Source organism: Cheilinus undulatus, linkage group 8 (assembly GCF_018320785.1).
Source record: "Cheilinus undulatus linkage group 8, ASM1832078v1, whole genome shotgun sequence".
Lineage (NCBI taxonomy): Eukaryota > Metazoa > Chordata > Actinopteri > Labriformes > Labridae > Cheilinus > Cheilinus undulatus.
The window spans coordinates 18513124-18539151 of record NC_054872.1 but is presented as its reverse complement, the minus strand read 5'-3'; the positions used below and the strand labels follow the sequence as shown (position 1 = coordinate 18539151).

Here is a 26028-nt window from a genome sequence, read left to right as displayed (position 1 = left end):
GTTTCTGTGCAACAACAACAAAAAGGATCCATGAGATCACAACAGGCAAGGAACGTATTACTTGTATTAATATAAACGAAGGCACGTTACGCCAAAGTTATCCCGTGTTCACCCAGGTGTGACATTCTCACTGGAGCCGATTGGAGGCGAGCCGATAAAAACCGGTGTCCATTGCAGGGTCAGTTGACCTGGGTCTGAATGCCGATTAGAGCCTTTCCCACTGCCGACAGGAGCCGATTGTTAGAGGGTTTAAACGGGTTTTCGGCCAGTGGGAAAGGGGTGTTAAAGACCAAATGAGATTATCTTACAGGATTTCCATACATTTTGCCACATACACTTCACCCTCTGCCTTTACAAGCTTTCCAACTGGCTAACAAGAAGCATCCCCACAGCATGATGCTGCCACCACCATGTTTCACAGTGGGGATGGTGTGTTTGTGGGGAAATGTAATGTTTGGTGTCTGCCAAACATAATGCTTTGTCTGGTGACTAAAAAGCGCCATTTTGGTCTTATTAGACCAAAAAGCTTTCTCCCACTTGTCCATGGAGTCTCCCACATGCCTTCTGGTGAAGTCTAGTCAAGATTTAATCTGATTGCAACAGTTGTTGTAGAATCTGTCCCATCTCAGCTGCTGAAGCTAGTAACACCTTCAGAATAGTCATAGGTGTCTTGGTGGCCTCTCTCACTAGTCTCCTTCTTGCATCTTCATTCAGTTTGTGAGGACAGCCTGTTGCTTGGAGTGTCCTTATGTTTCATGGTGTAATGGGAGCCATGAATTCTGATTAACCAGTGACTGGACTTTCCATATACTACAATCACATGAAGCAAATCACTGCACTCGGTTGAACTCCATTCCACAAAATTTGAGACTACTAGCATCAAAAAGCTAAATTATATTGACCATGATTGATTTATAAAATCAATAAACAGGTAAAACATCCAAAAGAGTAAATGCTTTTAGTAGGTACTGCATTTGGGGACAAGGACAGGACCACCACCACCCCAGTATCCACCTTACAATGCGAGTTGCCTGTCAACTGTGCATGTAAATGTACTGAAAGAGGTAAAAAGTCTGCTCTGTCCATGATATTTTTCCAAGATCAATACAGGATAAAAGTTACTCACACAATCTTTATGCAATAGCACTTTAAAGCTGCATTCAATTACACGCTTCAACTTTGTATGTCCTTTGAAATGGAAAAAGTTGAAAAGGATAAATCGTGGAGGTTGGAGAAAGAAATGGAACATCTCAAAGTGGTGATCAGTGAGAAGAGGAAAAAACTCTCCTGATTATGTAGCGGTGTGGATCCATCTTTTTGACTGACAATTAATATATGAGCTGCATTACAGAAACTGTATTACTATCACTGATGAATACAAATGAGCAAGCACAGCCGTGTTATTCGATATGCTTCTCTGATTGTGTTTATCGTATTTTTCATTAGAGTGACGTGTATCGAGAGAGAGAAAGAGTAGGTAGAGGACAGATCCAAGGTTATTGATGGAGGCTATTAGTCCTGAGCAGCTCGCTGTCAATAGGGACTCCAGCTCGGCTATTTAAACAATGCACTAAACATGTAATTGCGAACAGAACATTACAGCGAGATTGAATTTAAAACCTCTCTATGAATCCCCGGTGTGACCTCGCTGCACTGTCAGGAGTTCGCCCTGAAAATTTAGAGGATGATTTAGTGCCGACCTCAGTGACTTTTTTGGCGATGAAATGTGGGGCGGCATGCTAAAATATAAACGTGTGTGGGCAGATGAGAGGGGAGAAAGAGAGTTGAGCAAAAGAGTATGAAGGGAGAGTACAAAAAGAGACAAACGGAGAGACAAGATGGCAAATGGACCAGATAGGAGGTGGGAGACTGGGGGAAGAGAGACCCAGAGAAAGTGAATTTCGTGTCTCCCTGATAAAGTCAGGAACAGGCAGAAAGCCAATGCAGTCTGGCCAGTTGGGACACATGCTTCCAATAACATGAGATTGGCATCAAACCCTAAAAACCAGCCATCCTCCAGCTCAGAGAGACTTGCAAAACCTGTAATTGATTTGTACCCTTCCCCTCTCCTTGGGCTGACTTTATTTTTGCCTTTGCCCTCCTCTTGACCTGCCCAGTCCTCTCTTTTTATCCTGCCCCCCCTCACCTCCCTGCTTTTCTCCTCTCTAATTAGCTGCATTAGCATTTCACAGTCATTTAGTGGCTCGCCGGAAGGAGCTCGAGTGACCTCGGAAGAGAGGTTGGAGAGGGCTTAAGCGATGAGAGCGCACAGATGCTCATGTGTTAGCATGCATTTATACATGGGCAAGGACACACACGGACACTAAGACACCAGAAATGACCACATGTAGAGCATCCTGCATGCAAGTAGAGAGTAGGGATAAAGATAAGTAGGGAAAAAGACTGGAAAACACCATATTGCTAGAAGCAAAAGGGAAAAATTGAAAAGATATGTTTGATTGAGGTAAAGAGAAGTCAAATGTTTAAGGCACAAAAGAAAAGAAAGAAAAGAGAAAGAAAGTATGGACACAGAGTGAGTTGTACTGAGTCGACAAAAGGAAGAGAAAAAAAGACGGAGTTGCAGGGAAGCGTCTCCTGGGGCTGCATCACCAGCAGCATTCCTAGCAGACGGGACCGATCTCCAATTTCCCCCCTGAAACCAGCAGACGCTGGGCTGTCTGCATTCAGCCTGAGAGCACTGCAGATAGCCCAGGCTGACGAAAGTCTTACAGCGGGCGCTGCAACACCGCCCAACTTCCCTGTCTGCAATCAAAACCTACATGTCTGACAGCTTGTATGCATAGGTGCATTAATAAAGGCTCAGAGTACGGCGCTGAGATCTGAGAATGAGGGCGAGAGCGCGACAAAGAAAGTGTGTGTCTGAGTATGTGTTGTAGTGATGCTTGAGTTGTATCTGAATATTTAAGCGTGTGTGTGGTCTGCTCATTTGCATGCAAGAGCTTTCGTACGTATTACTGCTGATGAAGGCTGATGTGTACATCTCTGCAGGATTGCTGCATGTAAGAAGGTGTCAATTTCCTAAAGGCTCACTAACAGGGACTCTGGATTAATTGAGGGTTTTGCTTTACAAATATTAGTCAGAGAGTGGAAACCAAAAGAAAACTTGCAGGAATAAAATCAGAGATACTGTATACAGGTGCACCTCAAAAATATAATATCATGAAAAAGTTCTTTTTTTTTTCCTGTGATTTAATGTAAGAAGTGGAACTTCTATATATTCTAGATCAGTGGTTCTCAACTGCTGGGTCAGGACCCAAATGTGGGTCGTGGGGCTGTTCCCAGTAGATCTTAAATGTATGCCTGGAATAAAAAGGGGAGCAACAACTTTATGATGTACAGTAACCCCAAGTGAACATTAAAGTCCCTGTAAAGTGATTAAAAAAATCTTTATTTTAGATTTGCTGTATGACAGGCCACTGTGCCCAAACTTCAGTCATGAAAAACACCACAAAGTTGATCAAATTAAGCTTCAAAATCATGAATAATGAGGCAGTAATATCTGCTCTAGAATGGTTTGGGCGTGTTGGCTGAATTAGCCAAAGCAACACCCATTCAAAAGAGATACAATCCTCTCAAATAATAAAAAAATGCTACAGTGCAGCTGCCTGGCTCCGTGAGCTTAGACAGACTTTGGGGATTAAATTTACTGTTTTCTGGGACAATTCTCTCTATTATCATATTCTATCATATTTTAATGCCCCATAGGCCACTGTGGCTGATGGATTTGTGAAATTTCTCACAAAATAAACAAAAACACAGCACGAAGCTGGCTGGTAACTTTTAGTGAAGAAAAATACATAGCTAACAACAGACCGTATTGAGAAACTTGGGATGTTAAACGTCAAACCTACCCGTTCTGCATTGCGGAGGGATCATATGTCAGCGCCATGCCACTCTGGAGAAAAAACAGAAGAGACAGCTAAAGGTTAAAATACTTGATGTGAGTACTAAATCACACTTTAATAAGATTTTGATGTAAAAAATGATTATTAAATAATTCAATGAGAATGAAAAACTGCAGGAAGGAATTTTCCTGAACACAATAGCTTTAATTTCCCTGACAACCCTGTGCTAAATAAAGAACAATTCATGAAGTCCTCAAGCTTAATTGATATCAGAAGAGCCAGTCAGAACTATGTTTAATAAAGTTATTCAGCATAAGTAGGTGTGAGCAAGTGAGACACTTAAAGTGTACTCATCATGCGCAGCAATACTCACAGATATATAAAACAAGAGATTGTGTTGGAGAGTTACTGTGTAACAATCAGTGATTAAATATTTATAAGGTCTTCAGGGTATTTCTTGATTTATACATAATTGCTACTGATATTGACATTGATAAAATATCAATCTTCGATCCCTGTGGTACTTCACTGGTAACTGTCCTAAATCCACATCATTTTAGACACACTGCTGTCTATTTTCTGGAACAGGTAATACCAAGAATCCCAAACATCTTCATCTTCCTCAATAACTGTCTTAATTATGAGTGTGAGCATTTAGTAAATTATTCATAGCTGATACTTATTCAAAACAGGCCAAAAATAACTGTAAAAAATAACTGATAACACATCTCTTCAAAACAAATCTGGTAAATTCTGTTAATCTTATCCACATTTAACAAGAAGTAAAACTGTCAGAGGTGAGCTGGATGAACACAAAATCTACAGATAGACTCATTTTGTGAGAAACAGACTCTGGATCCACTCTGTCCTCAAAGAAACACAACTGTTTGACTTTGAACTTAACTGAACATAAACACTTATTTCCAAATGTGTAGCTTTGTGAACACATAAAAGATAAATGAACAATCTGGATTAAATGAAGACAAATGGTTACTGGTAAATCAGTTGCTCTGAGTTGCCAAACACATAGCTGGTTCTTGTTGTAAAAGCAAACATCTGTACTGTCAGTCCTCAAGCTGGCAACAACCAGAACTGCTCCATTAGTAAAAAATAAAAAAGATTACATTTCACTTTAATGAGTCCAGCTGTCTCTAAACACTATCCAGAGCTGTGGAGCCCACTATAAATATTTAACATAAAAATCTAGTACAAATTTATAACCTACTTTTACATCTAAAAGTGCTGCACCCTTCCCACCAGTGACTAATACACCTGTACAAAACACTAGGAGGTATTTGAGGTTATCTGTCTAAAGCTTTGTCATGGTCATGCTCTTTCATGACTGCAAGTTCAGCTGCAAACACTCATGACTGAAAATGCCCCCGTTCACTGTGTATTGTAATGGACGGAGAGCTTTCTGGGGCCTAGCCAAACTGGAGGCCCATGGAGGTCAGCACAATAATGGTTCATTGTAAAGTTAACAATAATAATATAACCATATTTAATATTCAAACTGCATAATAAACACTCTTAAGAAGGCAACAAAACATGATTATTTTAAATTCAATTATGCTGTAGAAAAATATAGCCTTTTCAGAAATGTAAACCCCTTTCCTTTTAACAGAATTACCTTTTCTATTGGTGATGTTGACGATGTGGATGGGCAAACTGAACTAAACGATCAGGAAAGTAATGTAGAAAATGAGTAAAAAGTGAAAAACAACAACAAAACTGTGGAAAAACACACAAATGATTAGAAGTTGCAAAAAGAAGTGGTATGAATGGGCAGAAACAGTAGAGTGGGTAAATAATGCAAACAATCGGATGAAATGACAAAAAAGGCACATTGGCAAAAAGTGTCAGAAATGGGCAGAAAGCTGCAAAAATGGTTAAAAACTGGCAAAAAATAGACAAAAAAGGGCAACAATGGGATAAATGACCAAACATGTTGCATGGAGGAACAGTGGCAAAAATGGGCAGAAAGTTGCAAAAATGAGTAAAAATAGTGAAAATGAGTTAAAGTAGCAAAAAGTAGCAGAAATGGGTAAAAAGTGGTAAAAATGGGTTGAAAGAGCCAATAAAGCAAAAACAAAAAAAGAAAAAACTGGGATAAAACTGCCAAATTAAAGTGGCAAAAAGGTAAAAAAAAAAAAAGAGGCTAAAACAGGTAGAAGTGGTGAAAATAGAAGGAAAGTGGTAAAAAAAAAATGGTAAAAGTGGCAAAAATGTGATAAAGTGCCAAAACAAGTTGCAAGGGTGAAAAGTAGCAATGATGGGAAGAAAGACACAAAAAATTGGTAAAAAGTATAGAGCAATAACAAAGGGTGAAAATTAGAAAAATGGATGGAAAGCAATTACATTGGGTAAAAAGTGTCAAAAAAATGGGATAAAGTGCCAAAAGAAAGGGAGGAAAATGGCCAAAAGCAGCAAAAATTGAATAGCAGTGTAAAAAAATGTCCAAAACAGGTGATAAATGGCAAAAATGGCAACAAACAGCAAAAATTTGTCTAACGTAGAAAAAAGAAGTAGCAAAAATGGTGGTAACAAGTGGTGGAAAGGGGTAAAAAATAGGATGAATAAATATTTCCAACATCAGAACCCAGCTGTAGTTTGATTAACATTCCAGTCCAAAATGAGGTAACAGTCAGCCAGGATGCTAGCACCAATGCTACTAATCCAACACATACACTGACATCATCAGTAAATCACAACTGGGGAGGGTCCACTCTTTAGGTTTTTCAGGGGCCCAGTCAAATCTAAGGGGGGCAGCCCTGGCTGTCAGTCCAACGTCTGCTCTCAGTGCTCTGAATTTTTGGTACCTAGACCATCATTCTCCAGAGTGAAGCTCACATTTAATTCATCACTTCAAAACAGCTCAGTTTACTGTTCATTTGAAATATGAGTGTGTTCATTGAGCTCATTTAGGCACAACAATGGCTTTGGGTCCTTAGTACACAATTATGAGAGCTGAACTGCCATACCTGTAGCTTAGCAGGAGTACAGACTGCTTAAGATGGAAACGGAGGCTACACAACTTCACACAAACACATTGTCGACACTGCTGAACATAATGACAACCATCATGCTGGATGACAGTTGAAGCCTTTGAACTGCTGAGAAACCACCAAAATACACTTTCTCATACAGCAGTATGACTTATATTCCAGATTTTACAGTACTTAACATGGGAAAATTAGATTATCACAATCAACGGCATGCTAATACACCAAAACTGGAGGTGGCCTTCTCACAGAGCAACAAGAAGGCACATTTTTGTAGTTTTCCTTCAGCAGTCTCTATCAGTTTCAAACCAGAGTTCTGACCCAGAATACATGAAATAAATAAGGCTTTGCAATTCAGTGGTATTATATATTAGTATCAGACACTCAGAGCTACAAGAGTGTATCTAAGTACTCTGTCTTCCTCCTCCATGTCATTAAATGTTGACATTTGAAGTCAAGTGTGCATCAGTATGACTGTGCATGTCTCTTTTCTTCTAGGACGTGTAAGTGAATGAGATTGTGCGTCTCGCTGCTCAGCTTTGAAAAAGATCTTCATCCACTTGTCTGCCTCTTGGCAATGTTAAAAAACTTCATTCAGTCATCAAAATTTTTTTTCTTTTCTATCTTGCTAAAATACTAACACCCCCCACCCCCCCTCTATCTGCAGCCATACACAAGTCATTTGTACTTGTTCGATATTCCACACAAGTCACTCTTCTCCAAATTGGCCAGAGTTGAAAGTGTGCCCCGGCGCTGAACTCGGCTGAGATGTTTGGTTTTCCCCAAACACAGTCTCTTGCCAAGATAAGGGGAATATTGACAGCACAGGCAATAACACTGAGTGCCGACAGTTGATGACACCAAATAGCAAAAAAAAAAAAGAATCATTGCAAAGCTACGGATAATTATCGTACCCGTTCTGGAAGCAACATCTGATTTAAAGCAGATGAAAATACATTATACATAGACAAGAGTCATAGTTTTCACCTTAGGCTAAATTGATATTCCCTGCTGGTTCCTTGTTGATGTATTGAGTGGCGTGTTTGAACAGAGCTGGAGGAGATCAACTCTCTAAAACAGCTCTCTGTTTGAAACTCGTCCTCTACATTTTCTAAAAGCTTCATCTAAACCCACTGACTGCACAGCATCACTCACTTTTGCCTCATTTTGGATGTTATATGTGAACATTTATCTTGAGATGTTACATATGTTTACACAACTTCATATCTCTGTGTTGCAACAATGCAACCTCATGCATAAATGACTGATCTGACCCAATGGGGAGAGGTATCAGGGCCAAAATACTCAGGGGGGTCCTTTGATCTGAGAAAACTGTTTGAAGTGACTACAAACAACCACCACGATGACAAATACACCATGAAAGACTCATAAACAGCAACACATTCATCAAAACAACTGCAAAGAGACACAATGAAAAGCCACAAAATGATGAAAGGACAAAAAACAACAACAAAGAGGCAGCAAACAGCTACAATATTATGATGAGAGACACAAACAAAACAACAAAAAACGGCCAAAAAGATACAGAATGACAAAGAGACATGTAAAAACTACAAAGACACATAACACAATGACAAAAAGACACAGAGCTGCAGACCAGGAATAATCCAATAAACAAAAAGAACAAATTTTAAAAAAGTAGCTACTAAGCTGGTTGAGGCCATTACTTTATATCCCCATTTTCAACTCAGTCAGATTTTCATCACTAAAAGAATGTAGAGAGTTTGGTTCCCCTTTCATTCTTCTCAATTATCTAGAGTCTGTAAAGGTATTTGGGGTAAAAACTCCTTTAAGCCGTTAATTTTAATCCCTATGGTCAACTCCTTCAGTGGTTTGTCAACTCCATATGTTGGTTGACTCTGTCGGCTACTAAATAAAGAAAAAACAAAAATCAGAGCACGCAGAGCTTGGGTTGAACTTTCTTTTTTGTTTTGTTTTGTTTGTCTGTAGCCAATTAAGGTAATTATTTGAAAAAATCATGTTTTTGCTATTACTTGCCCTCCCTATTGTCAACTAATAAGATGTTCATCAGTTTTGTCAGATCTCGTCAACTCTGTTGGATGTTTGTCAATTCATCAGATGTTTGTCAAACTCTATTATTAACTCCAGTGAATACAAAATTTTAAACAGTATGAGTCAGTTAAGGTTATTATTTGGATTTAAAAGCTATTTTATGCCAATTCTTTTAAATCCCCATAGTTAACTCTTTCAGATGTTTGTCAGCTCTGTCAGATGATGGTTTTGTTCATTTTGCATTATTCTTTGTTCACTGTGTTCTTGTTAATATACCAGCATATCTAAATACAATAACACAATAACTAATCCATTTAAAAAGATTAGTTTTAATATGGTAAACATTGAAGACAGAGTTATAAAATCCTGAAAATCAGTGATAAAATACATCAGATAAGTGATAAAAAGTGAAATAATGCATTTCATGACTACATATCTTCACTGAATGTGTTTGGTTAAGTGTGTTTGATGAGATGACTTAAATCAGAATGATTGGCCTAAAAGTTATATTTTTGAAAATAATAAAAAAAAGATAAATGATACAATTTTAAAAATGTTGAATTAAAGATCTATTCTTTCATGCAACAGCTGGTTTAGACCTCATCCTACACAAATATCCACTTTGAATTACTGAAGTCAAACAAAAGTACAAAGTCAGGTTGGGAACCTATTTTGTTCCTTTTCTTAATGATCAGTGATATTTATAGTGATGGAAATATACGGACAAAAAAATAAAGGGGGACAATTAAACAATCAAAGCCTATGTATACGTGTGGGAATCAACCTGGTTGATGTGACTTGCGATGGATCATTTCTGAGGTCAGAATTCCCCTTTTTAAATTTTTTGGGGAATTATTTTTTTCAAGTAAGACTTAGAAGAGCCACAAGTCATCACAAAAAAAGCGACTTGTGGCTCAAGAGCCATGCATTCACTAGTCTGAGACAACAAAGGAATTAAAATCAACAACCAAGAGACACACAACACACCAAAACAAACAAACAAACAAAAAAAAAACAACTAGAGCAATAAACAGAAAAGAGAAAAAAAAAGTAACAAACAGTCCAAGTTATGCCAAAAACATTATGAATACTGACAAAAGGACAAAATGCTACTTCAATGGGAACAAAAATGACATAAAGAGGTTATAAACATCATCACATCAACAACTTCAAAGACCCACACTGACAAAAAAATCTACGTATACATAACCACAATAGAATTGAAAAAACAACAACATGCAGATACAAAACAACAATAAAGAGACTTAAAAATGCTCACATGGACCAGACTGATGACTCATAAACAACAAGAGATATCGCATCACTTCAAAGGGACTCAAAACGACTAAACAACATAAAAAATCATCACACTGACAACTATCAAAACAGACAGAAAACTAAATACCTCATCTGTGCTTGTAAATAGCCACAAAGGGCCCAAAAATCAACTAGGACCACATAAACACAGATGCAAATTACAACAAAGAGAAACAAACATCATCACATTAACAACTAAATGTATGGACTGTAAGTAAAGGAACCAAAGTTGATGACAAAAAGCCACATGAAACAGCCTCAAAGACCAACATGGGGACAAAATACAAAATCAAGAAGCCAATGACAATTACAACATAAGAGAAACACAAGGAAACACTTTGATCAAGAGATAAAAACAAAGCCACTAGTAACAGCTACAAAGGACCACTTCTTCACAATCCTGACATAAAAATAGCAAAAAGTGATAGAAAATCACAACAATGGTTCTGATGGTTACTCTGCCTGAGATCCAGAGATCCTGTGTGTAGATGGGACAACGCTCTAGAAGGAAAATCATCATTACAGCCCTCCACCAATCTGGGCTTAATGGCAGAGTGGCTGAATGGAAGCCTCTTCTTAGTTCAAAACATATAAAAGCCCACAAAGAGTTTGCATTACAGCAGCTGAAGCACACTCAGACTGTAAGAAACAAAAGTCTGTGGTTTGATTAAATCAAAATTGAAATGTTTGGCCTCAATTCCAAACGTTATCTCTGGAGGAAAGCAGGCATCTCTTATCACCTGCCCAACAGTGAAGCATGGGGGTGTCAGCATCATGCTGTGGGGGTGTTTTTAGTGGCAGGGACTGGGAAACTGGTCAGGGTTCAAACAAACATTTGAATAGCTAAACGAGGTAGCTTAGCATTAGGTGTTCATACATCTTTTTAATGAAATATGCTGTGTAACCTGGCCACTCATAGACAGTGTTTGGGAAATGGCAGAGCCTTTGAAAAAACTTAGAGGGTGACTGGATGAACATTTTGTCTGTCACATCTTTACGGGCCAATCAGAGCAACAAAACACATGACGTAGCTGCTACCGAGCTGCGCCCCTACCAAAGGAGTAAACTCTAGACAGAACTGCATAACACGAACCATGGCGTCTATAGACATGTCAGTACACGACTCAACACAACTCAACGTTGTTCTTTGTTCTTCTTTTAACAATGAAATGTTGTCAAGTTCTGACAAAATAGGCACTTCAGCGGCATCCACGCTAATCTCTTCGCCATAATTGCAGGGACCTCTTGTTGCTGATTGCTTACGTCGCGACTCTGCCGCGCCCGAAAGTACTGCTTAATGGTCCTGTCACTTTCTAACCGGGCCAGAATGGTTCAGACGGGAGCTTTGCAAGATGAATTCGCCAGTGAGAAACACAGAAATGGACGTAACCATCTGCTTTGCAAGGTCATGCTATGAGATATTTAGGCCAAATTTTTCCAAGACAGTCTGGCTACAGACTGTTCATCTCTGATTGCCATTCTCGCAGACTGTTCATCTGGCATACCATTTATCTCTGAACGGAAAAGATGCTAAAACTTTCAAAGTAAATCAAATTAAACTTCTGTTTTGGGTTAGGGTAGGTGTTAAGGTTATTAAAAGTTAACAGTTAAAAACCTGATCTGCAAAACCTGATGACAAAATGTTTAATAAAGCAGAATAGACAGTCTGCTTACAGGAAAAAGCTTTAACTCCAAGAAGACATTCTTATTCAGCAAATGTCACTTATTAGCTTCAATAGATGCAAAGCTACGTAAATAACAAGCTACATAGCTAAATCCAAGCTCAAAAAGAAGCTAGGGAGCTACATTATCTACATAGCTAAATCAGCCTTAGCTTAATTCATTAAAGCTTGCATTGCTAAAGCTAACTTAGCCATAGATAATTTAGCTACATCGCCAAGTAGCTTACATAGCTAAAGCTAAGCTCTTAAAGCATCTATGCAAGCTATGTTATCTACGTAGCCAAATAAGCTTTAGTGATGTTTGCTATAGCTCACATTGCTAAAGCTAACTTAGCTACAGATGATGTTTATTTAGATATAAATAATGTTACATTAGGTAAAGCTCATGTTGCTAACATAGCTAAGCTAAGCGTACAAAGCAGCTATGTAAGCTGTGAAGGTACGTTATGTAGTTAACCAGGTTAGCTTGAGCCATGTTTGCTAAAGCTCACTTAGCTACACTGGCTTGTGTAGTAACCTTTGTTAAATAGCTAGTGTAGCTATGTTAGCTGTAGCTAAAGCTGACAGCTAAAGCTAACTACACTGAGCCACAGTTTATGTACACTGCACAGACTGTCCAGGAGTTGACTGATGCCCTGATCCAGGTTTGGGAGGAGATCCCTCAGCAGACCGTAATCTCATCAGGAGCATGCCCAGATGTTGTAGGGAGTGCATCCATGCACGTAGAGGCCATACACAATAATGAGCTTCATTTTGAGTTGTGAGGAATTTCACAGAAGTTGGATCAGCCTGTTTTCTGATTTGTCCACTTTAATTTTGAGTATGATTCTGAATCCAATCCTCCATGGGTTAATGGTTTTGGTTTCCATTGAACATTCTTGTGTTATTTTGTTTTCAACACATTCCACTACGTAATCAAAAAAGATTTTCAACTTGAATATTTAATTCATCGAGATCTGGGATGGGTAATTTAAGAGTTCCCTTTATTGTTTTGAGCAGTGCATCTACTTTTAAACAGGTCTATACAAGATTTAATCCCATCTTAGACCTCTGACCATTTTCTGTTTTGTTTTTGACATGTAGCTTAGTCTGTTATGTTTTCAGTGGGGTTTGTTTGATGAATGTAAATGCCGCACTTTGTTTATGAATAAAGTAAATAAAAAAAAGAAAAAAAAAAAAACTAAAACTAAAACTGGAAATGCGTTGTACCATAAAATCAAGGTACTTTGTTCTGAGTTATATGATGTCTCAGGTGAACAGTCTGCAGCAAGACATCTCAGTTCTTCCTGAATCGTGAAACTAAACTACTGAATGATGAAAAAGGAATACAAAGTGATCCTCTCCCCATGGCTATAAGTTGTTTCTTTCAGGTTTCTATCCTTCTGTAGTGAATCACATATCCTTTTGTTCACAAACATCCCATCATTTCTTATTCTAAATCCAGCCAATGAATCATAAATGTCAATAAGAGGCCTGCTGATTATCTCTGTTGGCTTCTCCTGTCAGTTATATTGTGTCAGTCTTTGTCCTCACAAATTAAAACCTAAACCTACAATCTCTTCCTCTTGACACAAACACAAACAGGTCACACACACACTATTATATCCTGTTTATGTTGTGGCGGCTCTTGTTTCAGCCTGGTTCCATTTCATTTCACTTCACCACCCTGCTCTTTCCCCAACTCTGAGCACTGTGATGTTGGGAAACGGTTCAAACTGCACACAGTGTGTGGGCGGCGACATTATTATTCACTTTCTCTTGTTCGGTAAATTAAAGCTTTGGTATTGACACCGGCAACTTCTGAACTCTCTGCATTGTGCAACAGTCAATCTGCCCTCAGCCGAGGTTTCATTTTTGTCTGAAGATGACAGACAGACTGAGGGTGGGAGGTTTGACAAAAGGAAAAGAACTTGGCATTGGTGTTTTGCAGAAACCTTGATTTTAAAATTATCAACCTTTGTATATGTCAGCTTTCATACTGTCAGCAGCTTCTCTAATCCGCCCTGAAGAGTGTTATTGGAAATGAAAGCTGATAATGAAGCTGTAGGGGGGCCTGTCAGGCCATTGAATGTTGGTTAAATTTGAAACGGAAACTGATGTCAAAAAGAACGTCAAAAAGGATGACTTCTTGGACTTTCTATTCAGTTTTATGTCAAGAAGATCACACTTAACTCAACACTGGGCTGGGAAATACTAAAGAACAATCCGTTGAACAGCTTGAATGTATTTCAACCCATTTTTCTGACTATTTTCACTGGGTTCCTGTTGTGCTTTTGCAAGAAATCTGAGCCGGAAATGGTTTAAAGTTGGTTTTTAGACACACAGTTCTCATAGCAGTGACTAAGTTCCAATAACACCACTTCTTTGTTTAGTTAACTTGACTACTCCCTGTTGAAAACCATATAAGAGGCCGCAGTGTACTTATTCTGACTGTGAGAAATAAAGTGCTCTTGGAGATTTGGGAAATGTCTGCTGATGCATAATTCTGCCTGAGGAAAGACTCTTTCTTTCAAAGTGGCAGAGGGTAAAAGGGATTATGTCTTAGAAAAATGGTTAAAAGACATTTTTCTCTTGTTGCACTTCCAAGACAAAGCTCCTGCGGCTGTTAAATGGGATCTTTTACGAAGAAGAGCTTTTTTTCATATTGATGATTAAATAAACTTGCAGGTCTCACCTCTCCTTCCCGCGTCCATGGTCGACCATTCTGGGGATACTTGACCTGGGTCTGCCTCTTCTTCTGGCCTCCGTCAGCAAACTTGCACAGCAACGGCTCTGCAGGGGCTGCAGCGTGAGTCAGACCGAGAGGGAGACAAGGACAAACACATAGACGCATTAATCATCTTAATAGCAGGAAAAAGTACAAATTCATGCATTAGATTATGTTTGAATTACATTTCAGAGATAAGATTTAAAGACGTATTTATGCTGCGGCTGAAACCAAATCACAACATAAATCATGTGGACCTGAAAACAGCTCTTCAGCTCTTACATTTATCTTCAAAATCCAAACATCTAAACAAGAGCAGTTATCTTAACATCGCTGCAACCCTACAATTGCAATTCAACAACAGCAGAAATAAAACCGCAGGCGAATCATCAAAGCTTGTATGAGCGTGGTCTAAACGACAAACCAAACATGCGTACTTAACACGTCAAATAACTTCACACAATCTGACCCCGGGCGATACTCTGCGATTATGATCGCTCCAAAGACAACATGGCTCCTTTCTGGACCAGAAAGAGTAGAAAGCTCCAATAACAAACACGATTAGCAGAGTGTGACCTCCTGTACATAAGTTCACCCAACTCTAACTTCAACCTCACAGGCTGCACACTCAAAGGAGGAAGTGGCTGGACTGTAGCGGGATTATCCATAAGAAAAGGGACTTTGTTATGTGTCAGACATTTCTGTAGACTTTCTTAAAAGACTGACTCATGGTTTCTACTTCTGACAAACATTTATGCAACAGATGATTCAACAAACACTGCAAAGAGTATGTTAAGCTTAACATGAGCCAAGACACTCAGCACAGACATTTGATGACTTACAAAGTCAGAAATTCAAGAGACAGTTCATGTTTCAACATGTTCCATGTTGTCTTTGGTGATTTGATATATTTATTTGTCTTTTTTTAAAGTGGAAATATTATGCAAAAATCACTCTTCAAGCTTCTATAACAAAAAACATGTGCACCTGGCCTAGCGCCGCCCCTGGGTTCTGTTTGCCCTCCCTGCTTGGAAGAAAGTTCTGCCCCCCTCTCCTGATCCTCTTCTCAGATGCCAGCTGAAAGGAGGATCAGGACAGCCACATCCATTAAGCCACATCCATTTGCAATCAGAACCTAAATTCGGTACATTTCTTGTATTTCCTGTTGTTGTTTGAAGGTTTACATGCAGAGATTTGTCAGATATTAATTTAAAAGCAGCCTTTTATTTTGCTTATTAATCATCTAAAAAGAAAAGAAGTTCATGCAAGTTCATAAGATAACGACGCTTCCTAAGAGTTTCCTCTTAAAATTTTAGCTAGAAAAAAAATATTCATAAAAAAACTCTTTAGAGTGCTCCTTGAGTGAAAAACTGATCCAGCAGAAAGGAGGACTTTTAAAGAGTTTCTCAAGTAGAGAAGAAAATGAAGGAGAGATAGAAGAGGAAAGATATGAAGGAGAGAGAGGAGAAATATTCATTAAAGACTGAGTGATAGTGAGTTAATAGACGGAACAGAGTGGATCATGTAGGGGTCATGTTAGTGGTCGATTTCTTTAGAGATGCATTCACATCTTCCACCTAATGTAATGCACACTGAGAACATGAACATGTTGATCAAGGGTAACTCTTAGAATTACAGTCAAGACCATTTTGGCACATGTTTCTAACGTTTTGGAGCCTATATGTCAGGGGTCATCAACTCCATTCACACAAGCGCCATCTTTTTCTTGACAGACACTATGAGGGCCGGACACTGAAATAAACTAAAGTAAAATCAATATTTTGGTTGAATAAACATATTATTTTAAAAACATTTTCTTCTTTTCTTTAAAAGTCGAATGGAACTTTAAGCATTTAACAGTGAGGCAATATACTTATCGCCTATACTGAAGCCAGCCACAGGGGGGCGATTGAGATATTTTAGCTACATATTTCTGGAGCCCTCTTGATGTCTATCACCTAGTCTGATGCTAATCAGCTGAGTAGTAAAAGGTCAAACACACATGCAGGAAACAGATCTTTTGTGTAGATTCTCAGAAAGGAAAACTGCACTCTGATAGAGCCTTAAAAATGTCATTTTAATCAAGACGGGAATGAAAAGTATTTTTTTACCATGCCAGGTTACAGAAATACAATACCTATTGGCTTCTTGCTTGAGAAGTAGCTAAGTTTAACATTTTATTTAAACTTGAAGAAAAAAAGTTAAACAATAGCATGCCATATTTTTTCCTTCTCCAATTTTCTGAATTTGATTATCCTCTAGGGAGACGGATGGGAAGCCATGGGGAGGCCTGATGTGCCCCCCAGGCCTCCACTTGATGATCCCTGCTGTATGCCTTTGAAGTAAGTTTTTATCATCAGAAATATTCTACAAACACGGGGTATGCATTTCATGAAAAAGTGATTTTTCTCAATGGTTAACAAAGTTTCCTGCAGTTGATCATATTGCTTAGTTCTTCAGACCTCATACTGAACGTCTCGCAAGATGAAGGGGGAGTATTAAGCAGCTAAGCGGCTAGCTGTGCCCCTTTAACAGCTTTTCGCCCTCGTTTGTCATAAACATGCTGTAGATTTGACATGGTTCAAGAATCAAGATACCATTTAATTGCCAGCATCCTTTCTTTGCTTTCTTTTCTTTTAGTCATAAACATGCATTAAACCGTTTAGCCCTAAGCTGTATTTTTTAACCATTGTGTCTTGCCTGGACTTTTTGGCTTAAAAAGCTTGTGGAACATCAACACTGTGGTGCACAGTCAAGCTGTAAACATCCTTTTTTCAAGAAATTCAAGTGCAGTAATGTCACTTGAATTTTAAATATGTTAAGGGCCTATTAAGGCAAAATAGAAAACTAATCTGTTGGGGACCAAAAGAGAAGAAATAATCATTCTGTAAAAAACAACTTTAAATTATTGACTGTTCAATAAAAATAAAAAAAATCCTTTGCACTTTTTTGTATTGGCTCTATTTGAACCATTCTCAAAGCAGTTTCTGTCTGCAGTGACACAGAGGACCAAATCACTCTGTCTCTCTTTCTCTCCATTATGAGATATTTAGACCATCTCCATAATGATGTGATGACAGAACAGCCAGCCATTGGTTGTCAGTCTGTCACAAAGCATTGTAGGATACAATACAGCGGTTAGCATGCAACGCTAGCAGCAGATATGATCAAAATTGAAAAAAAAAAAAAATAGATAAAAAGATGTTCAGTCAAGACATACCAGGGTGTATTTAATCTTTAAATACATTAGCTAGTAGGGGTGTAACGATTCACCGATCTGGATCGATATATCGATTGAGCAATGATTCAGTCAAATCGATTGAAAGTATAAACATCGCCATTTTCACCTTAAGCTTTTATTTTGAAAGTTCCACCACGTGCTTGGTTATGACAGTTTCCACCCATTCACTAGTCACAACACCGCTAGGCGCGAATAGCAGGTAATGGCTAGCAGCCAAGAGAGTATCAATATTGTGTTTTTTTCCCTTTATGTGAAAAGTAACAGATTGTGGTAAATGGGTTCACAATATCGTCTGATATCAATTGCAGGCCTCTAAATCAAATCAAATCGAAATCGAATCATGGCAGACTTTGTGATATCGACAAATATTGAATCGTTGTTCTGAGAATCAAATTAACTAAATTCGGATTAACTAAATAATGTGGTGTTTTTGACTGAATAATGATAAGCTGTTCATGAATGAACTGGCTCTATGGGCTGACTCTTTAATGTGTCTTTTATGTCCAGTTTGAGAGCCAGCTCTTGTTACTGAGCTAAGCCAAATGATCCAGATCTCTAAAAAGAAAACAGATTTCCCACTGCAACGATCAAGGATAGACAGACAAGCATGCCAAACCGTGACAGGATTTTTTAAGCCATCTGTTGCCATTTCTTCTTGAGCTTTTTAGATTTTTTGCAGTGGTGTATCACTACTTTCAGAGCTTTTTCCAATTTGACTAGATGGTAGAGCTGTAAATAGCACAGACCTTTGGCGTTTTGATAGAGCTTGTCTATGCAGGAATCATTTCCTACTACACATCTGGAGTTATTCACTGACTTCATCTGCAAATAATCTATAATGCTCATATGTGTAGCAGCTTTGCAGCAGGTTGGCAACGGATGGAATTTTTGGACACAAATAAGGATCTAAGAAAATTTACAATTTGACAAGTTTTGTTTGGCCATAATTAAAGGTCAAACTTATGCTAATGCCTACCTGACAATAAAGACAAATACATTTTGTAGACAAAGACCGACGTAAATAAAAGCCTGGGTTATTAAATAATGAGACTCAGTGTGTAGGTCAATCCACGCCACTGCTCTTCTCTGCCCATTACCACAAAGTGATAACTTTTAAGCATTATTTAACTCCTTTGTTCCCCTTTTCAATCAACCAATCACAGCTTTTGCAAGAATGTGAGAGTACAGAGTATGCTGACAGTGTTTTTGAATGCAGCCATTGATGTTGTTAGACTCTCCCTTGATGTCGGATGAAGCAGTAAAATCAGTCAGTGGATTTGGAAGAATAATGCTAGTTGGAAGCCAAAATAAAGGTAGAAGAAAACCATTCATCTCCTTCTTTGTCCTTGCTTTCTTCATTAAAATGAGGGAGTTGGGGGAGGTAGAGTTACCTGATATGGCAAGGGTGAGTGCTACAACCCTGATCAGAGCACCTCACCTTGGCTCAGCCTTCACCCAGTCCTCTTTCTAAGCTCTTTCTTCTTTGTAATGTTTGCTTCATGAATAGTTCTGTTATGATTGTGGGGGGCCATGCACAAGGGTAGGTAGTGTCACTGCCTGGAGCTCACATGTACAGAGCCTGGGTCAAACTTGATTATTTTGGAATTTATGCATTAAAAAATGCTGCTTTTCTTTGACAAATAACACATAAATCTCACAGAAAGCCCTCCTATCTACACTGTTTTGAAAATAATAAAAAAAAAACGTATTAATTAGACAACACATGAGGCAAATCATTATGAAAAGTGTAGAAGCTGCGAATCATCATAACTGAGTTACAGTAAAAAGCCTGTGAGTGTCAGTAGAAAACAGAACATTTTAAGCCTTTATTTCAGCCAGCATCCTTGTCTTTTTACTGGCAATGATTTCAAACTGCAGAGACATCAAATCATCACTGACTGTGCACTGCTTAAAGACGCTCTTCGAAGATGTTAAAATGCTCTGAAGAAGCAGAGCCGATATCATCATTCTGGTACTAATTCAAACATTATGAATGTGAAAAATAAATTACACAATTGCCTCGCCTACTTCAAGAAAAATGATTGTTCATCTCTGTTAACAGAAAATACAGAGAGGAGATCTCAGTAGAGGAAAGTGTTTAGAGCTCAAGGTTGAGACGAGGGTTATTTGTAATGCTTCAGGCCGTACTGTGTGCTCCGAAGGTAACATGAAGAAAACACAGAGGCGTGTGATTATACAGCATTTAGGAATACTTTGTCATTACGCTGTTACAACCTGAATCCTATGTGAATAACAGGATGCATAGATATGCCTCTTTTATCATCATGCCTTTGACATTCATCTGCTTCAGTCACTCCTCTTCTCTCTCTCGTTTACCCAGCATGCTTGGTGCATTCATCTAAAGCCACCATATGTGCGTGTATGTATACAGTAAATATGTATACTGTGTTTCTCAGCAGAAAACCATAACTTGGTGCAGAAAAGAATGTGATGATTTTAATTTAAGTCTTTGTAAAAAGCACTGAGGAGTCTTCACTGCAAAGTGACTAAAATCAAACCTTCAGCTTTGTACCGATATAAAGTGACTGACCTAATTCAACAGAGGTCCAGCCAAGTGTTGCTAGTAGTCTCACATTTATCAAAATGGGAATCACCTGATTGCAGTGAATGTGTCTCAAGTGATTTAAACACAAAGACACCTGTGTCTGGACGGTCCAGTCAATGGTTTATCAGTATTCCTGGCTACCATTGCACCATGAACACAAAACAACACTCCAGGCAAGTCAGAGAAAACGGTTAGATGGATGCAAAAAAAAAAAAAAAAAAAAAATCTGAGGCATTTCCCAGGAGTTCAGTTGAATCCATCATCAATAAAATAAAGGAGTATGGCACATGTGTAAATCTGCCTAGATCAGGCCGTCCTTACAATCTGAGTGACCGTGCAAAAAGGTGACTAGTGTGAGAGACCACCTGGACACCTATGACTACTTTGAAGGAGTTACATGCTTCAGCAGGTGAGGTGGGAGAGACTCTGCATACAACTTTTACCCAGGTTCTTCATTGAAGTTTCATGGGAGAGTGGCCACTGTTGAAGAAAACTCACATTCAGTCTTGGCTAGAGTTCACCAAAACGCATGCAGTAGACTCCATGGTCAGGTGGAAGAAAGATCTTTGGTCTTATGAGACAATAATGGGGCCTTTTGGACATCGGACAAGACGTTACGTTTGGCAGACTCCAAACACTGCACATCACCACAAACACACAATCCCCACTGTGAAGCATGGTGGTGGCAGCATCATGCTGTGGGGATGCTTTTTGGCAGCCAGACCTGAAGGCTTATGAAAGTAGAGGGCAAGAAAAATGTGGCAAATGATATAAAAATCCTTGAGGACAATCTTATTCAGTCTGAAAGAGAACTATGACTTGGAAGAAGATTTATTTTCCAGCAAGGCTGAGAATTTGTAACTGGAGTTGAAAAGAGCTTTTCACATCAAAATCCCTGGTAAGATTGCAGTGTCCAGATGTGCAAGCCTGAAAGAGGCCCATCCACACAGACTCAGTGCTGTGATTACAGCCAAAGGTGCATCTACTAAATACTGATTTGACAGGGGTGAATATTTATGCAGGTATTTACAGTACATTACCTATTTTTATTTAATTGACATTACTTAGTAGAAATCTGTTTTCACTTTAACATTAGAGGTTTTTTTGGGGCGTTGAAAACAGCCCAAATAAATCAACCATGATTAATTTATAAAATCAATAAAGGGTAAAACATTCAGGGGGCTGAAACTTTCATAGTCACGGTATTTTCAGCAGAGCCAACTGCCAGGACGTCTCAGGCTGCAAAGAGCAGATCACCCATACAAAAACACACAAGAGAAGAAACATAGTATCCAGTCAGTTTCAAAATAAATCTGGATGGAAATCAGTTCTATAAATGCCTGAACTTGGTCTGATAACTGAGGGAGAGATAGCTGAGGAGGGGACGTGGTGTGGTTGGCATTAGTCTGTTGCTAAAGATCAACACCTACTGGACATCAACTCAATATTATACCTTTAAAGTGGATGGCACTGTGTTTTCCAATAAAGACTCTTTCAGCTCTACAGCTGTGCATCCGTGCAGACACAGGAACAACATTAAGTCACTTAAAGCCTATTTTTTAATGCATTTTTGCTCGTCTTTCCACTGCTTCAAATGAACCGCGAAGATAAGCAAAATAAGTCCATTAGTGTGGTAAAAGCTTGGCTTACAGGAAAAGAGGAAGTTGATGTATTTTTGCATGGATGTAATTAATAGATGAAAAAAATTCAGGATGGAGGCTCCAGGCACCTGTTTTCCAAAGTCGTCAAAAACTGAGAATATACAACCTTGCCTTTTTTTTTTTACAGCTCTTTTTTGGTTGACCCCTATACTTTAATACTGCTCTGCTCTCCAAACCAAGGTCATCATTAACATTTAGCTCTTTTTTTCCTCAATTGGAAGCTCATGTGAGCTGTCTGAGTTTGACAGAGCTCCAGTGGCCAATATTAGTGATCATTTGAGAGACTTTAGAAAAGTCTTTGGTTGTAGGAAGTCTGTGAAATGTAAATGTTAAAGCTTTCATTAATAGAGCATAGGTCAACATGTATATGATACAGTGCCTATGATTTTGACCAGATTTCTACAAAAAATAAGTAAATGTATACTCACTAGTCTCCTTCTTGCACAATCACTCAGTTTGTGAGGACAGTCTGGTCTAGGCAGATTTACACGTGTCTGTCTCTTCCATCCCTTGATGATGGTTTGAACTGAACCTCACAGATGTTCAGAGCTTTGAAAATGGCTTTTGCATCCACTCCTGACGTATACTTTTTAATATCCTTTTGTCTTAGTTGTTTGGAGTGTACTTTTGTCTAAATGGTGTAATGGTAGCCAGAACAACTTTTTTATTTTGTCTAAGAGCATTATTTCCTTTCTTTTTGTATGGCCACTTTGCACTCTGTTTTACAATTTCAAAATAAGTTTCTATCTATCTACTTATCAACCACTATTCAACCATTATCTTAAAATGAATTATTTTGACCCACTAAAGGAGAGAAGCAGTGAGACACTACCCTGGGCTGTGCCATTGTTGATCTCATTGTTTTATATTTGTATATTGGTTGTAGCCAACCTTTTAGTTGATGAAAAGGGATTTAAGTGTGTCTTACATACTAGATTTTATTGTAAAGAGAATACAATCAAGCACACAATATATTACATGCAGGAAAACATTGCACTTATAGTTAGATTTTGTTTTTACTTAAGCTGCAGCTTAGGCAACAAACTGGTTCAGTGTTTGATGTGTTAAATATAATGAAAGTACAATCTTACATCATATTTAATAATAACAGGATTAAACTCCAACATTTCCGTGTATCCAACATTTTGGTATCTGTGTACAAAACTCTGATTCTTCTACTAATAATAGAGACAACTTTGTACATTTATGCTGTCCAGATTTTTTAGTCGGCCAATTATTGGTGTCCTGCAGCTGTGTCTGAAAAACACTCAGAGGACTTGAATATAACAATACTGATATATGTGTGTATATGTGGGCGTGTTTGTGCAAGTAAACACTGGCCCATAGCACCCACGCAGCCTGTGTTTAAAGTCTGGAGCATTTTCAGCAGCTCTGATAGAAAAACAGCTGACAGGAATGCTGTTATGTTTGTGAATGTTTGTCTGAATATTCAGTATATCAAAATGGAACTGGACTAATGCCTTTGTAAAAAAACGTTGTTGCAGTATGTCATTTTTAACAAGCGCTGTCTGTCTGTCTGTTAAAAAACAGTGACATCTTACTTTATTTTGCTCCCTCAGGACCAGCTACTTCCTAATAGACTCTTACAACAAATGTCTCCATTTTTCATCCCTCTTAATTCCAAAAACACAATATTTAAGCTGTTTATGTGATCGGCTCGTTGCATAAGAATAAGAAACTGACTCCAACAGACAGATCTTTCATTTTAATGCAAATGCAGAGGACAAACAGTTGTTTTAGATCAGCAGGAGTTTCTTCTCTCTTTGAGCTACTCCTCAGAAAGAGAAATAAAAGTGACTTGACTACAAACTTGACAAGTTGTCAGCTGTCGACAATCTGGCTTTCTCAGTTTGTCACAGCAGGAAAACAAAACAGCAGCAGAGCACAGATGCTGCCTCTAAGCCTGTATGAAGTGTGTGATTGTGTCTCCTCATGTCACATTTTCCTTTATACTTACAAAGATGCAAACATTTGTCATGCACCAAACACCAAACAGCCTCTACAGTAATTGTAGCAGCATGAATATATTATTTACCTCCAAACCTTAACTGCCCCATATCATTCCTAAAGGTAAATCTATTAGAATATGCTCTCCATGTCCATATTACAGTGCCTATAGAAGGCATTTGCCCTCTTGGATGTTTAACCCTTTCACTGATTTTATAAATCAACCATGGCCAATATAATTTGGCTTTTATTTTAATAAGAATATACAAAAAACAAATGTCGAAGTGAAAACAGATTTCTACAAAGTAATGTCAGTTTAAAAAAACTGGATGTAAAAAAGTGATTGCATTAAAGTGACTGCTCTAATTAAGCAGAATACATTAAGCAGACTCTGAAGGATCTACAAGCTTCAGCAGCTGAGATGGGAGAGACTCTGCATACAGCAACTGTTACCTGGGTTCTTCACCGGTCAAAGCTTTATGCGAGAGTGGCAAAGAAAAAGCCACTGTTGAAGAAAACTCAGATAAATCTCAACAAGAGTTAACCAAAAGGCATGTGGGAGACTCCATGGTAAAGTGGAAGGAAGTTCTTAGGTCCTATGAGACTAAAATGGTGCCTTTTGGCCATCACACAAGATGCTTTGTTTGCAGACTCCAAACACTGCACATGACCACAAACATACCACCCCCACTGTGAAGGGTGGTGGTGGCAGCATCACGCTGTAGGGATGCTTTCTTTGCAGCTGGAATGCAGCAAAATGTAAGGAAATCCTGGAGGACAACCGCTTGGGAGAAGATTTATTTTCCAGGAAGACAATGACCCTAAGCATAGAAGAAAACTGCACAGAAATGTTTTTTTAAGACAACAAGGTGAATGTTGTGGAGTGGCAAAGTCAAAGCCCAGACCTCATCCATTAGAGAATTTGTGACTGGACTTGAAAAGAGCTGTTCATGCCTGATCCCTGTACAACCTGACAGAGTTTGAGCAGTTTTGTGAAGGAGAATCAAGTAAGATTGCACTGTCCAGATGTGCAAGCATGACTGAGACCTATCCACACAGACTTAGTGCTGTGATTGCAGCCAAAGGTGCATTTACTAATACTGGATTGAAGGGATGAATATCTATGCAGTCACTTGTTTTACCTTGTTATTATCAAAAAGGCAAATTATATTGTCTATGATGGATTTATGAAATCAATAAAAGGGTAAAACATTCAAGGGGGTGAATACTTTTTATAGGCACTGTATACTTAACACAGAAATCTACACTGTAACTACTGCGAGTGAAATAAGTTTTAACTTTTGGTTTACACCTGGTGTCTACAGGTCTTTTCTCTTAACCTTAGAAAGGTTTTATTCTTAACTTCCTGAATATTATTATTATACAAGTATGGCATTATGTGGATGTGTTGTTTAATAGCTTTGTTTGCATTCATTCCTGCTTGACTGAATTAAATAGGAGCACATAAAACTAAATGTCATGTTTGAAAAGTACTTTTTTGGTTCCCAGGGTTTATTTTCACCTTTTAATTGAGTGGATTTCTCTTATACGGGCCATAATTAGTCAGTTTTGCAAAATTAGTTGTACAAACTGAGATTCAATTAGGCTCAAACAGTGGAAGAAATGCCATTGGCTAAGGATTAATTACTATTGGCAAAAAAATGTGCAAAAAGTTGAAAGGGTGCACTGCAGAAATCAGCAAACCTATGAAAAGACAAGTCTATTGAGTAATTTCACGGAAATAATTAAAATGTTCGACAGAGCCATGCATCAAAAACGTATACATGTCGTCCATTCAAAGAAATAGCAAGACATGAAAAGAGGTGCAAAATGAGCTCAGCGTAAATCTGCAGTACTATAGCAATATCAGTATAGTATCAAATGTATCTAGATTTCTTGAACTGTCTTCATACTGCAGCAGTAATGTAACAAAGATGAGTAATGTCACTGTTGTGTAGGCAAGGGTTGTGGTATCAAGCATTTC

At 38.4% G+C, this 26028-nt stretch overlaps 1 protein-coding gene across 2 annotated transcripts in view; it reads right to left on the bottom strand.

Moving 5' to 3' along the window:
- Positions 1 to 26028, bottom strand: part of LOC121513676 (RNA-binding motif, single-stranded-interacting protein 3-like) — a 237171-nt gene that overhangs the window by 37129 nt on the left and 174014 nt on the right. For both annotated transcript variants that reach the window (XM_041793581.1, XM_041793582.1), the window contains exons 7-8: positions 14576 to 14682; positions 3873 to 3916 (exon numbers count right to left, since the gene is read on the bottom strand). In XM_041793581.1, coding sequence (XP_041649515.1) covers positions 3873 to 3916; positions 14576 to 14682 — 151 coding nt within the window. The remainder of the gene's footprint in view (positions 1 to 3872; positions 3917 to 14575; positions 14683 to 26028) is intronic.